The sequence below is a fragment of the Anopheles funestus genome, chromosome 2RL, assembly GCF_943734845.2.
Source record: "Anopheles funestus chromosome 2RL, idAnoFuneDA-416_04, whole genome shotgun sequence".
NCBI lineage: Eukaryota > Metazoa > Arthropoda > Insecta > Diptera > Culicidae > Anopheles > Anopheles funestus.
In genome coordinates, this window is record NC_064598.1 from 60,458,758 (window position 1) to 60,474,325 (window position 15,568).

Consider the following 15,568-nt stretch of genomic DNA (forward strand, 5'->3'; position numbering starts at 1 on the left):
AACTTAATGTCATTATAAAATTTCGAAAAGTTTCAAAGCGTTTGCTCAACAGAGGAACCTTACAATTGTTAAGTTTAGTATCTAATGTACCTATCGACAAAACCCGCTTCTTTTGTCATCGCATCTTTCGAAGATTCCCCACGATGTAAAAAAAAGCTTCTTTTTTCATGGAGGAAATCTGCAGATAGACGTTAGATGTCCCGGTGATAGACGTTAGATAAGACTCTTCCAGCATCCAAAGGTGATCTACCACTTGCAACGATGGTATGCTTCTTCATTGGAAGACTTAAGGTACTCCTTGTTCATTCAATCCACCGCAAACATTTCTAAAACCGTTCTCACAAAAATAAAAGTTGTAACAGCGTGTACAATGCGTTAGAAACAGAAAAAGCGACGAATACGTAATTTACGCTACCCTCATTTCGAGTGCCATGCCACTGTCAACGATGGACGGTTTTCCCCATTCAAGGTCTTGTTACTTGCAATGAGTTGATATTTTTATTGTTATTTACGTAAGTAAGGATTTCACTTTCTCTTTAAACATCCTCATTCGACACTTTCACGTCACATGTCATAGGTGATACTGCGTCACCAATATTTCGAAATATACCTAATCAATTACGAACTTATATTCAAATGGAAACTATTTCAATAATGTCCACATTATTCTTATAAACCAAGATTTACACTAATTTTTGTAATAATTTGACAATTTTAATTAGGTATGTATCATTTGCTTATAGCGCGTTGATTAGTATTATGCTAATTAATTGCCATAACTTTAATGAATCTATTATTAAAAAAGAATTTATTGAACAAACAGGAATGTCGGCAAATGTGTCATATCGTACGATTATTAACAACAAGAAATTATAAAGTTTTATAAATATAGCATTTTTATAATATGTCGGTAAGGGATATTCAAGGTTGTATAAACATATAATTTAAATACTTTATCAGCCATTCTTATTCTTATTCTTATTCTTATTATGAGAAGAAATCATTTTTCCTTAAACACAAAGTTCAACATAAGGAACTCATTACTCGGCATATCCGTCCGATATCCGACAGTATCCCTGACACCATTCATTAACAAAACAGGTTGTAGTGCAATGCGTCGCTTTTTGTTAGTATAGCCATGTTTTTTTTTGTTTATTTGCAACGAACAATCCCTAAACACCTCTGCTTATGATGAACGATCTATTTTCACTGTGCTTCGGGATTGAAATTTCCACAGTAACGCTAATAGCCGCCAACGCTTTCGCGAGGCTTTTTGGTCAGTTGAACCGCTTGACGTAGCAGGAGAGCAAAACCGTACAATAGACAGATACAAACCGTGCCGTGGTTGTTCCATTTCAAACATCACAAAATCTCAACCTGGTTGCTTATTTCCCGATGCTGCGCCTACGACTACCCGGTCTACGTCATCTTTCCATTTACCACCCAAGTTCGTGCGATTTGGCGGCCCATATTCGGCAAGGAATGTCGAATGATCGTATTTATAATCAGTGTTTGTTGTTCACTTTAACACATTTTTGTTACTGCCACTGAGGTTTGGTAGCATTTTTGTTCATATTACTTCTTTCACTTTTCTTACTGGCTTAGCCCGTTCGGTTCCTTCACTGTACGACCGAACCGTATCGCACTCGGTTGGCGCTAACGGCATCAAAAAACAGTTCACGAACGAAATCCTTCGTGACAGTCTTTACTCATCTTAAAACACATCATCTGCGCATAACCACGAAATTATTTCGATGATAATATGAAGAAAATTCTTTCTTCCTCATGGGTGTATAGAACGTGGTCACAAAAACTGTGGTCAAGCAAAACGGGAAAATAGCATGCATGGCATTCTACTACACTCGATCGCTACGGACGATACGAAAGAAAATGAGACTTTCATTCAACTTGAAGCAGAGATGTTTTTTTGTGTTTTAAAGCTTCTGTCCAAACAAGAAGAGTTATATTAAGACATTAGAACTATTATTTAATAAAAAAATTTAAAAACTTGCATGTTTAAGCATATAAAATTGAATAATGATTTTCTGTATAGCGTTAATATAAGAATGTACAATTAATTTTAAAGCAAAAATGCAATATAATACTAGAAAGAAAATTAAGAACAATTTTAACAATTACCTCTCATTATAGTTCTACAAAATAAGTACTTGCAGAGCCATCTAACGGCTGCAATTACTCAAAGCTACTTACAAAAGCTTAAATACAAAAATGCATTCTAGGTTCATCATAGTATTAAAAATAGAAACCAGATCAACGTTTCGCTTTGGAAAAAAGCAAAAGTTTTTGTTTTTTTAAACATATACCTTCAATGTTCTTTGCTGCTTGAACGGTATTCATCTAATTCACCAAACGCTTCTAGCATATCTACATTTAGGCGTAACATACATGACCTTAAATTCACCATAGGCTAGCTTTATTTCCGTTCTTATTTCACTCCGTTGTACAGGTGAACTGCGAGATATATTATTCTTGTGGACCGTGGAGATCCGCGATGATCTGTGTATCTCGAAATTCTTTTCCGCTTTTTAGGAAGAGAAACATTACCAAAAACCTTTGAAAAAAAATATTTGATTTAATTAGAAGACATTACCAATTTCCTTTAAACTTGATAATTTTAAAATCAACCTACTTCACTGCTCATAATGTATGAAGCAACAGTACAGTAGATAACCTCAATCGAATTTAATTACCAAACGGTACTACGGTAGAACAGTTTTTTTCAAAGCTACCTGTGTTTACGATCTGTTGGTCTATCTGAATTGCTGCTTACGAGTGAGAGGGCAACATATCCGGAACCGACAATAGCTACCAATTAGTGTGCGTGTAAAGAGGTGTAAACAAGGAGTACACTCAGTTGCACCATTGCATTCTGAAGTCCCTGGGTACAAACCTACAACCGTCCCTTATAGTACGAATAATTCAATAGTATTTGAAAATATTATTAATATATTGATTAATTAGTAAACATAAATCTGTTGTCTGTGTATGTAGCAATACCGCACTGATATGGGTATGGATCCAAAACCTCTCGAAAGATAATGTAGGCATTACACATCCTACTTCGACTCAATACGTCCACGGCGAACAGAACGGTGACATATCTCCCCAAATATCTGAGCTTGGCTATACGGGGAAGCTCAACCCCTTGGGCAGATGGTTAATATGAGTAAATTATGCGTAGGGGGACAGTCAGCGCATGATCTTCCTGTTAGAGGCGGCTGGAAGTCTTTTTTTAATTTATTTTGATTATAGAGATTTTCAGTAGCTAGGACTACATTCTCCTCTCCCGCGGTTGGATGTCCCTTCTGTCCTGGCATCCTACACGATTTTAAACAGCTAGGATACGTAGGCTTTCCGACGAGGCAAAGGGGGAGGAGAGGAAATTGGAATTCACCCGTAATACAACCGCAATAATCAATGCATTTCGAATCGGATAAACAGATATCGACCCACGCTCCGAAACAAGTACAACGCATTCTTTCGGACGAGGTGAGGGGCCGCGGTTTCGGTATAGTAGCACTACTGGTGGTCCGTTGGAAAGGAGTTAAGGGGCGCTCATACATTGCATGATCTACCAGAGCGGTGGTGAAAAGCATGAACTCGGTAGTAAACATATATACTTAAAGCTAATCAAATATTAAAGTCGAGAAATCACAATGCACGAAAAGGACTGATCTAGGTTCAAATCTCAACTCATGACTCGACTCCCATACACATGACTGACAACAGAACTGAAGCAATCAAAACCATAGAGACATAATCTTGCTCATCACATATCTGAAATGCATACCAAAAAATCTCCAACCTCCATAAACAATGATAAACAAAACACAAGTTCCAACAATCTACATAGGACGCATTTAGTTTCTTCTGATAGTCATTCATGTTAGAGCTTTACCATTTTGTCGAATCAATAAAATGTATGGTGTGTAATAAACATGCCATTATATTTCCCACATACGTTGCTGTGCAAAATATACCAATAGACAGAAAAATGCTTCATGTATCAAGTCTTCCCAGAATTGCATTCAGTGCAATGATTTATGATATGTTTTCCGATAGATAAAAAACTACGAACGCAATGTTTCCGATAAACCTCTTGATTTATGTCGGAAAACATAGTTGATTATCAACGAAAGCCGTTTATATAAAAGGTGTCTACAGGGCATTAAGCCATCGGATATCGACCAAAAGCCCCACGAAGCGCTCGAAAAACCGTTCTCGTCCCGGGTAGTGCAAAAGAGTTGAACGTTAGTTTTGAAAGATGATCACTCGAAAGTGTTTCCCTCAGCTAATCGATCTATACCGACGATCGCTGCAATAATGGTTAGTGTCGCGAAAGTGAAGCACAAACTATGGAATCTTCTGCACCAGCTGTGTCACGACCCGAAGCGCTTGGTTCGTGGGATAGTGTTGTTTATCTGCAGCATTGTCGTAATGTATCAGCTGACGGATTGTTTCAAGAAGCTGTTCAATCCACCAATTTCAACTCATTCCCGGTTCGACCTAAACGACTCCATGCTCTATCCCGCCATTACCTTTTGTCGCGAGCCAGCATACAAAGCAGAAGTAATGGCGAAGTACAACCTGGCGATGCATCCCAAGTACACTAGTTCATTCGATCGGTTTCCCTTCAACGAGTCCTCGCTGGAGCAGCTGTTCAGCGAGGCGACATACAACCATAGCGAGTTTTTTATCCAGCATGGATTGAACGGTGGCACAAACAGTGTGTAGAATTACCTTTGCAGCTGAGCAACTTTCTGAGTACCTTCGTTTTGTGTTGTGCCCTTTTCCAATGTTAACAGATATAGACGTGGTGGAGAGTTTACATTTGGACATGGGACGATGCTACACGCTAAATCCGCTGACCACAACGAAGCACTCCTGGAAGGAGGCGGGATACTCGATCATGTTGCGACATGATACGAATATCTCACAAGTAAGCGTTGGTGACACACCTCCTGGTTGGCACGTTTTTATTCATGATGAAACGGAAGGATTTGCAGGTAAGGTGGATTGAAATTTTTAACATTATTCATTGGCATTTTATAATAAAAAAGCCAAATGACGTTTCAAACGAGATCATTTTTTTCTATTTTCAAATTTTTTAACCATATCTTATACTTTAGTCCTTAAAATTCATTAAACACTCCATGCAATTTATGTACGTTTCTTGCATTTATGTACGAATATAAATCAAAAAATTAATAGTCACCCTGTATTGATCTGCACATTGCATACCTTCAGAAAACCGCATGCAATCGTCCGGTCGTGTGGAGTATTTGTATCTGGAGGTTAACGAAGAAATGGAAATTCGTTTATCAACGCAGCACTTCTTCATGCTAGCCAGTTACGAAAATGAATGCGTTGAGTTTTCCAGCGTAAGCTCTACAAGGGTATGAAGACAATTAAGGATAGCTTCTTGCAATTCACAGCAACAAATGTGATACTAATTCTTCTCCTCGTAGTGCGGCGAAGTTTGCCATTGGAACGCGGTGGTTGAATCGGTTGGATGTTCCGGACCTTGGATGCCTGGGCTAGGGGCGCGCGAGTGTAATAATTCAGAAAGTACAAAGCAATTAATTAAACTCTACCGTCAGCTGGAAGATCTAGATGGGACACAGTGCGGTTGCTTTCAGCCCTGCACCACCACAATCTATACTGCTTCCGTGATGAATCGCAAACCCTTCCACATCAGCGTTCCTGCTGCACAGCTTTGGGTGTACTACACCTCCAAAATGGTCACTGTGAGAATCAACCATTCATAATGCTATGGTTAACTTTAAGCTACGGATTTTAACTATTTTGTCCCTCCTTTAGATTGTAGAGGAATTTCATGGCTATGATTTCAACCAATTCGTCTCGGATCTTGGCGGTTCGCTTGGATTTTTGCTCGGTTTATCGGTTCTTGGGCTTATTGGGTTGCTAGAGAAAATCGTGGAGCTGGTCTTCATTCGTCGATTGATAGCTGAAAAGCGCAAGAAACAGATGGCAAGAGAAATAGTGAACAACGATTCAATGCAACCAACAGATCCTAAAGATGGGGACTCTTCCAAGACTTCAGACGACACAAAAGTATCAAAAAATGAATCACCTGCAAACACTGTTCTGGAGCAGTGAAATAGCAGCTGAATGATAAAAAGTCTTTAAACAATGACTCCAATCCATTTTGTGTTTCATAAGTAAGACATTGAAATATATTTAAAATCACAATCCGTTTTTATCACTGCAGTGATGCATTTATTCATTTACCGATAATTTTAAAGGGAATATTTTCTCCACAACGAAACAAAACGGTAAGAAACTTTGTATTCTATCTTTACTAATTTAAAATACGTATACCTAATCACGTTTTAGCAAAGGATGTTTTGTATTTTAAACTTAAAATAAATTTTATTTTACAATTTACTACTTACATTTCATACTGTTTTATGTAACAATAATAAAAGAAAAATGCAATTCCGAGTTAAAAGCTTGCAAAAAAATGGCGAATTTGTTTATCTCAATGACGGTAATTTGCATTCCTTGGGACCAACATTGTTTTGTAAACATCGGGATTTCTCCACGGTTCGATATGCTACGCCATACGACAACCACACGTGGGATCTGTTTCCAACGCGATCAAAGTGACACATACATGCGTAGAAACGCATCAATGTACGCTCGCTCGTGCGTAAAATACACCCAGAGACGGAGAGCTTAACACAGAATAGTATGTAGTCACCGGTACTCGCACCATAAGCTACACCTAACGGACTGCTTTATTTAGTTGGACCCCGATTTGGTACGCAACTTTAAATGACACATTCTCCAATAATACAAACAGCATGTTTTACCAAAGTACCGAGTAGCGTCCTAGTATTGGAGTAAACAGGCGTGAGCACAGATTCTGCTCAACAAAAACAAAACCTCCAAATAGCATAACCAGGCGTGAGAACGATCAACCCAATAGCATAGATAAAAAAAGAGAGAAGCAAACATCGGCAAAACATGCATATGTGTGCGATCGATCGTTCGCACCGTGGCGCTGTCCACAAACGCGACGATCCGGTTTGATGGGGGCAGCTTTTTCTCAATGGAGGAGATCCGCCACCCAAATACTTTCCATTCCAGCGACGTCAATCGTTGTTTCGCAGTCACCGAGAGCGGATCGTCCACGGGTTTTGGAACGCTGAACATCAACACGTGAATCTCGTGATCGTAGTTCTGTGTTGTGGTATAACTGCTGTGCTGTGCATTGTGATTCTACGTTTCATTGTAGTGAGTATTCCTGGTTCAATGAGATGGAAGGTGTTCGTTGGTTGTTAAAAACATGGTTGTTTTAACGCATAAATTGACTCTGTCGCAAGAACAAATATTAGCATTTGTACATGTACAAAAAAACACGATTTGCATGTACAATTTAATCGAATATCAGTATGTTCGGAATGCGGAACATCGCTTGCCAAGAAAACGACAAACAATGACCAGTGCCCAATGGTCCGTAGTTTGAAGACTGTACTATACCGTTAACTTACGTGTGCCATACCGGATGCTTGATGCAGACTTTTTGGCGAACAAATAATAAACCCACGAACAACCACCAGCGTCGTTTCTACCGCCATAATTTTTAAGAGGAAATTCAAACTCCACGCTTCATCGCCGTAATCGTGGCAAGCGGAATTGGATGAAGCTCCTAGAGTTAAATGCGGATCCATCTCTTCGTCGGGAAGCAGGGGAGGAAACAGCAATTTGCCTGCACTGCCCGTAATAAGCTGGCCGGGCCACTGGCTTCGCCAAAGTAGAAAGTGAAATTTCTCGTACATTATGATGCACCCTGAGGGTGCGTTGAGGTTTAGTGTGTAGCTTCAACTACCCGGCACAGTGATTTACACAATTGACCCTCGACATGTATGACTGTGCATCGTCAGTACAAGCGTCCAAAAATAAGCATAGTTGTACCGTCCCATAGAAAACCCTTCATCATGGCAAGCTGATTTGCACCTTGTTAGTACATTTAGACCCTGTCCTATATTAGGCTTCTGTGCCATCCCCAATTGTACGAGGTGTGTTCGAGCAGGTCGCTTGAGCTTGATGTACTTGACCATCTAAGCCAGCAGTGGGGTGCAGTGTAAATTTCGTAGCTAATACAATACTACCACCCATACATCTCCAAAAGGCCATCACTCCGCCATGCCGACCCCACTGGAACGATCTTCCACTGGCGAGCGAAAAAACCTGTTTCTCCTGTTTGTCTAGATTTTGCCGCCATACGGCAACAGCGAAGTGCCAGTCGTGTTTATGTGTCTTGTTTTTAGTTTGCCCCCTATTTTCCGTCCTTGTTTCTCACTCACTATGTCTCCGTTTATTTACCTGTCCAGCAGTGCTCGAATGCGTATCACAATGCGGGAGGATATCCCGCGTAAATCATCCTTTCTGCACAAGCATCTTCTTTCTTTTATCGTATTCCGCATAAATCAATGCCCATCATCAAAACTGTCTAGACATTTCATGCTGCTGGAGATGATCTTGTTCCGCTTTGTTTGTTTCCACTTCCAAACATCATCTATAGTATGCTTTTCGCCTGTCTTACATAACTGCATCGCTCCCGGTATCCTTGATAAAGAATGCCAATCTTAGTCACGGTTTAGTCATTGGCAATGCCATCACAATCATGCCTAACATGACGCTAACATGAAAGTTGACGCATGTAATTGGCTACAGGCCCTGAGATCCGTCCTGTGCATTTTTGCCAATAGATTTCGACGCTCTAGAAACGACGAATCTATTCAATACGAAATGAAGGCACTGAAAGTAAATCTGCAAAATAGCATGTGGCATAGCCACCGTTCACGAAACAACGTAATCTAAGCCACTGGTTTTCCATTCACCTCGAACAAAAAAAACCGATCACATACCCATCTAAAGTGGACGTCTTGCTTGAAAAGATACCTCCAAACTGCAAGTCATTTATACGAATATCGATCTCCTAGTCTTACCTTCAGTCGCTCAACATTTGCTATACTATACATCTACGGCATTAGCACCGATCCACGTATGCAGGGTTAGAAAGGCTGTGTTCAATATCAAGTTGATGATAATGCATGATAATCGAGAGGGAAGTTAATTTATCATTTACAGTCAATCGATACTGTAAGTGATAATCGAATGTTACCGTTTTATGGAAACGGTATAGCTCACTTGAGTTCATTCTTTGCCGCAAAACCATAAGCTGAGCTTCAAAGAAAACGATTGTAGGTTAGAAGTTTCCTTTTCATTATAAATATATACAGCAATTAATCTTTGACAAGAAATAATTGTAACTTCTAGATCGAGCGACCTCCTTTATTCCAGTGTGTCGAATTAATTGTGCTTTTGGAATGATTCACAGTTTGGGAAAATCCTTCACTGGGGCATTAAATCGGAAACCATACCACCATGTGGTGAACTTCTCATACCCACCAATGAATCATCAGCAATATTCAAAACGCTTCAGCAAATTTGATATGGATGTTTTGATGATATTAATTTCGACATTGTTTGATCGATTTTACTGATACTATTTTTTCTTTAAAATAAATAACTTGTATAGCTGTGTGTTTTTTCTTCTCAAAGCGTTTCGTTCATAAAAGACAGTTTGATTTATGTATCTTAACAACATTTCTGTCTCGGAAAGTAATACAAATAATCAATCATTTCATATCCAAATACCCAGTGGAGCGTAGTTTTTTACTTTATTATTTAAATTTTCTTTTTATAATCTCTATTACATTTATACGACATTGTTGAGGATGTAGATTTTTTTTGCTGTATTAAAAAGTCTAATCAGCGCGTATCGGCAAAATTAAAGCAAGCACGTCTTCGCCTTCCATAAGCAGAAAAACTCGAGTCAAATATTCCAGATTGCTGTAGCATACCTGCATCAAACACACCACGGTGGCAGCTGACCACACCTGCGACCAGCATGAAAACTCCAAGCAAACGCAGACATGTTTGAATTTAAATTTCACGTCGTAAAATCAAGACTACCGTTGAAAGTTAAGCGGGATGACGGAATGATCGCTAACAGAAAAAAATCCCTACGTGAATCTTCAAGGTAAAGTTGCATCAATCCAAACATGCAGTACAAAAGATATGCGAGACCGAACTCACACAAATATTATTTATTGTCAACTGAATACTTCAAATGCAAAACCCAACAGCAAAGGTCTTCCAAATGCCTACATCATGGGCAAATGCTTGAGCGTTTTCTGTTTTTTTTTTTTTGTTTTTTGAGCTATGACCAACAGTGTTCAATACATGTACACGAATAGCTATATACTAGCGAACAAATAAAAAAAAGCTCTCCGGTGGGAAACGACAAAGACTGGCTGGCAAGAAGATCGAACGGCAAACACTGACACCGTCGATAGGGGTGCCAACCCTTGAAAAGGCAAGCAAACACACTCACGAGTGACTGTGGGAAGGGAGCACGAAAAAGCGGTTCACCTTACTGCGCAAGTTCTTTTAATTTTTGGTCACTATCGTTTTCTTCTTGTTTCCTCTCACTATCATCCAGGTTGGAAGCTTGCTGGCGAGAAAGGTGGACGTACACAGGACGGACCCGTACCTTACAACGTGCCTTAGCGCTGCCGAGGGCAACGTGCGACCGGTAAAGAATGATAGAACTTGCGCTGCAGAGTGAAGCAGAAAGAGTGAACCGGTGCTGTGAGCAACTGTTGCCGGGATGCTGAAGGTTGATGTCTGCTCGAGTACGCTGCCTGAACGAGAGTAGTCGGCGGAGTGGTTTGAGCAGTTACATTAGTACAATAGTAGTGCGCTCTAACCACGTAGTGACTAGAAGTGAGAAGTTGTCCGAGCGCGACACCACGGCCAAAAGCGAGTTCTAACTCGGCGTTGAATTATTCCGAACAGTACGCGTCATTTCGTGTTTAGATCGGCACTTGAATTGGTAGTGTACATTCATTAACGCCTAAGTGCTCCAGTGCTCGATACCAGTGTCTCGTGCATTACAAGAATAGTCGTGAATAAACCAGTATCAATCGATCGCTTAAAGTTAGCACATCTGATCCGTACGGTGCGGTTGCAACATAGTGTGTAGTGAATAATAGTGCAAAGAGCTGCAATTTCGTAGCTAGTCGGTCGTACGCGTAGTGATCGATAATACCAAGATGATTGGAGTCAAATGGACGCCATTGGCGTTGACAGTCACCGTTAGCTGCTGCATAATAGCTCTTTTACCTGTGCATATATCGGCGAATGATAACTTGCGGGTAGCGTATCAGTGGAAAGAAATTGACTTCGAATTTCCAAATGCCGCCGAACGACAGGAAGCGATCGCTACTAAGCGTTACGTTCCGGAAAATGTAATACCGGTCGGATTGGAGGTTTACAAAAAGCGACTGTTTTTGACACTACCTCGCTGGAAGGAAGGTATTCCGGCATCTCTAGGATATATCAATCTGAACGGTAAGTTTTTTGTTAGTGTATGCCATACACCAATAAAAAAACAATACGGCCTAATGTAGTCAATGTGATGTGTATACCACATCGTGAACACACGATACCGGAGGACAAGTGGGATTGGGTTAATTTATTCATTTTCGTATCTACCCTCCTAAAGGAACGATCGTCATTGCATTTGAATCTGAATTGACGACATTCCATCCAGAGCCGGTTAGTGCATCTGTGCACGGTTGCAACTGGGTGTGTGGTTGGAGTTCAAGGATGATCGCGTCAGTTGCATTTTCCACAGCACTGACCGAACCCTGACCACGGTCGTGAAATGAGGAAGCCAAATCAACCGACACGATCGGATTATCTTGCCATCGAATTCACACGCCTTTCAATACCAACTGTATGCGCACGCGCCAACGAATTCATACATCCGCGTACCTTTAAGCGCGCGTGCCTATGTGTTGGTACACAAGACCACGAAGGTGCCTAGATTAAGGTCGAGTCAATGCGTTGAGGCTGGAGGTTAGAGCCCCATTTTGCAGCAACATTATGCGGTTACATTTGTAGCACAATAACTTCTCATTATTATTTCATGCTATTGTGCGCTACTGTTTAGTCACACATCTCATTTCGGCCTTTATCCCTTGTTGGATGTCAGCTTCAAACGATGGCAGTGGAGTTATGTTCCAAAACTTTGTATACTTTGTTGCCTTTTTTATAAGTATCACTATAAAATGAAATCAAATTTGATCTAATGTTTGCGATACCATCTATATCTATAATGTTATAAGTAACATACATGTGTACCACAAAAATAGAAATTCCTTTTATATTAAATAGCAATCGTGATTACAGCTGTGTAAGATAGCAAAGACTTACAATCAGCAGCAGCAAAGCGATATTTTTTCATAGTTATGCTCCAATGTTTTCAAGCACATCTTCTTTTAAGTATTCTGCTTCACTAATTTGTCGTAAATTTGCATTATGTGTCATAACGCCATGAGTCACACTTGTTCATCCCGAGGTGTTTTCGAAAGGTTCAAAATCGCATTTTAATTTAAAAAAACCCTGCTAGCAAACCACAGTCTACCCGTGAGTCATGGGAAACTTTGGACGTACTGTCGGAACGATGGTTTACACCGGTTTAACATGTCTTGCCGTAGGACGACGACCACTCTCTGGATACGGAGAGCGGAATTACTGATTTTTGCCTTTGAACACAAAATGTGGACTGTGATACAGAGTTCACGACGGTTCGTTGGGGTTACACCAGTTAACACCATTCTAATGCAAGGGGGCGAAATTACGAATACCGTTGAACCGGTCCACAGCGAGAACGTTCTGTTGGTTAACCTTGCAAACTGCAAATAACCGATCATGTTTCTCGATCGATTAACAATCGTTAAAGTCTCTTACCATGCACCGGTAGCCGACGCCTTTGCATCGTATCGACCTCAACAGTAATGTTGCAAAAAAAAACGCATATCATGCTTCCAGTGAATGTTTACCATTGTCTTATTGGTGTTCCAAGGCTGGGTTTTATAGCACAGCTCGCGGCACCATCGAGGGTGTGGAATTGTATTTCATGCACGCCTCATTCGGTGTACAAAACTAACCCAATGTCCAATGGTCTAATTTACGCGGAACTAATTTTCCACGGGAACTAGTTAAACGATCGATTCGAATGGTTTCGTTAATTCTTTGTTTGTATGAACAGTTTGTTCATGTTATTTGATTATTTCGATTTTGAACTTTTGTAATTTTAAATTATATCTTCTTTATCTAGTTTAGTTTTATAATCCTTGACGGACTTGGCCTGCATTGCTTAATGAGTGGTTATCTATTGAACTCGATTTATCCATAGTCAGCCAAGTGTGTTAGGGTCAATGTATCGATATAGCCGATATTTTAATCTACAAAAGACCTCCACAAAAACTAACTATTAGGCTATGTTGTTTTCTATCAGGCCTGTTTATTGTAGGCATAGTAGATTAAGCAGAAAAATGAAAACCAAATTAACCTTAAAGCTTCTCCAAATGCTAATAAATAATTATTTTCTAAATTTAAAACAACTCACCTAAGCATCGAAACATCTTCTATTTTCTGAAGCAGAGGTTTATAATTCTACGCTGGGAGAACCCTAGGTTTTCGCTTCGTATTCAAAGGCGTACTGCTTCATGTTTTGGCTTACGACTGGGTCTTCTGACCTTTCAAATGTCATTTGCCTCAATCATCGAAATATCAGTACATTATTTAAATTATCAACTGAAAATTAAAGTTTAATATTTATTTTCTTTACAGAAACTACCACTCAATCGCCCCGTCTACATCCGTATCCAAGTTGGAGTGCTCACAAACGCACGAGCGAGACGGAAGCTCCAGAAATTGTATCTCCCTTTCGGATACGAGCTGATCGCTGCGGACGTCTTTGGGTACTAGATACTGGCGTTGAAGAGCTGCTAGGCAACGCCACTGTCACTAGCCCAACATCGCTATTAGTCTACGATCTGCACAACGATAATCTCTTGCGACGATACAAATTTCCCGCCGATCATCTCAAAGAGAATTCATTCTACGCCAATATTGCGGTTGAAGATACGGATTGCGATGACACATTTGCATATGCGGCCGACCTCGGCAGCCCGGGACTGGTCGTTTACTCATGGAAGCAACAAGAGTCTTGGCGTGTGAAGCATCACTACTTTCATCCCGATCCTCTCGCTGGCAACTATAACATCACCGGCATTAACTTCCAGTGGGACGACGGACTTTTCGGTATTGCGCTCAAACCACAATCGGACGGCTATGCTACGCTTTACTTCCACCCTCTCAGCTCGCTAAATGAGTTCTCGGTGTCAACGAAGGTGCTGCGCAACCAAACGTATGCGACGGACCCGGCGAACTTCCATGAGTTTAAGATCCTGGGATCTCGCGGTCCAAACGGGCAGGCGGGTGTTGCGTTCGTGGATCGGAAAACAGGAGTTCTGTTTTACGCGCTGCCCAACCTAAATGCCGTTACGTGCTGGAAAACATCCAACCGTGCATACACCATCAAATCGCTCGGACGGGTATATATGAGCACCATCGATATGGTGTTCCCCAATGACGTGAAGGTGGACGACGAAAGTAACCTCTGGGTGCTGTCGGATCGACTACATCAGTACATGTATGAGTCACTGAATCGAAACGATATCAACTTCCGTGTTCTTACGGCAACGGTTAAGGACGCGATACAAAACACAGCTTGTGACACGAATATTAAGCCACTGCCAGACATTATTACCAATCTGGGCGACATTTTACGACCCTCGACCAGTACAGTTGCACCCAGGACTGGCTCTAACGGTGCCGTTTCATTGCACTTATCTACCGATGGCGTGATGGCTGTCTTTTCGATGCTTGCCGTCCTGCTAATGATGTCTAACTGCTTCAGGATATAAGAGATGGTCACACTGTAGCACCGCAGAGTTCCAATATTATTCTCTCTGTTTGCTGAGCATCCAAAATCAGGGATACGTGTTAGATTACTGCAACGACGAAAACCAGTTGTGTACTTACTATTTCGTTCGTGTAGGAAATAGCAATATACATAGTAGTGCATCGTGTTATTTGTTTTCCTTTGAGTTTTAAGTCAGTATTGAATTGAATGGAGGCAAAGAGGTATCGTATTGCAGTAGGAAAAAAAATAATGTTATTGGCACGATGAACGATAAGCATCTGCTCTAACCATGTTCACATACAGTTCCATTTCACAAGGCCAAATGTTGGTCGCATCTTTGTTCTAGGACTTTTGTAGTACTACGTTCTTCCTGGAACTGTTTTATTCTTCGATTGCTTGCATCTTTCCACGCCAGCTTCTTTGATCACCACAGACACATTTCATTCTATCCTGAGCCATAGCTGTTACGGGATTTTGTTTTGTAACAGTTCGAGTGCAGCTGTGTCATAATTGTTAATTATTAGTCAACGTACCAAAATAAATGTAGAAAAACAAACGACCGTTGTAATAAATTAAATTTCTATTTACATTGGAACATAAGAAGCGTCGGTTTAAAAGTGTCAAACGTCACTAGTGCAAAGTTTAAATAATGAATATCATATCACATAAGGA

The 15,568-nt window shown here is 40.5% G+C and overlaps 2 protein-coding genes across 2 annotated transcripts; both read left to right on the plus strand.

Moving 5' to 3' along the window:
* Positions 1 to 1,160: 1,160 nt before the first annotated feature.
* Positions 1,161 to 6,378, plus strand: LOC125762623 (acid-sensing ion channel 2). The gene is made up of 5 exons (XM_049424956.1): positions 1,161 to 4,747; positions 4,827 to 5,027; positions 5,269 to 5,417; positions 5,490 to 5,768; positions 5,842 to 6,378. Exons 1-5 carry the CDS (start codon positions 4,345 to 4,347, stop codon positions 6,139 to 6,141), a joined length of 1,332 nt encoding a protein of 443 aa, XP_049280913.1. The 5' UTR covers positions 1,161 to 4,344; the 3' UTR covers positions 6,142 to 6,378.
* Positions 6,379 to 7,125: 747 nt separating this feature from the next.
* LOC125762622 (protein yellow) lies at positions 7,126 to 15,521 on the plus strand. Its single transcript, XM_049424955.1, has 3 exons — positions 7,126 to 7,281; positions 10,559 to 11,469; positions 13,759 to 15,521. The coding sequence occupies exons 2-3, from the start codon at positions 11,172 to 11,174 to the stop codon at positions 14,895 to 14,897; spliced, it is 1,437 nt and encodes a 478-aa protein (XP_049280912.1). The 5' UTR covers positions 7,126 to 7,281; positions 10,559 to 11,171; the 3' UTR covers positions 14,898 to 15,521.
* Positions 15,522 to 15,568: the final 47 nt, after the last annotated feature.

Bases quoted from the DNA above. Each gene is read 5' to 3' on its own strand.
- LOC125762623 (XM_049424956.1), top strand. From the start codon at position 4,345: ATGGTTAGTGTCGCGAAAGTGAAGCACAAACTATGGAATCTTCTGCAC. The intron at 5,418-5,489 runs GTATGAAGACAA...TTCTCCTCGTAG, and splicing joins CCAGCGTAAGCTCTACAAGG to TGCGGCGAAGTTTGCCATTG. The intron at 5,769-5,841 runs GTGAGAATCAAC...TCCCTCCTTTAG, and splicing joins ACACCTCCAAAATGGTCACT to ATTGTAGAGGAATTTCATGG.
- LOC125762622 (XM_049424955.1), top strand. From the start codon at position 11,172: ATGATTGGAGTCAAATGGACGCCATTGGCGTTGACAGTCACCGTTAGC. The intron at 11,470-13,758 runs GTAAGTTTTTTG...TTTTCTTTACAG, and splicing joins AGGATATATCAATCTGAACG to AAACTACCACTCAATCGCCC.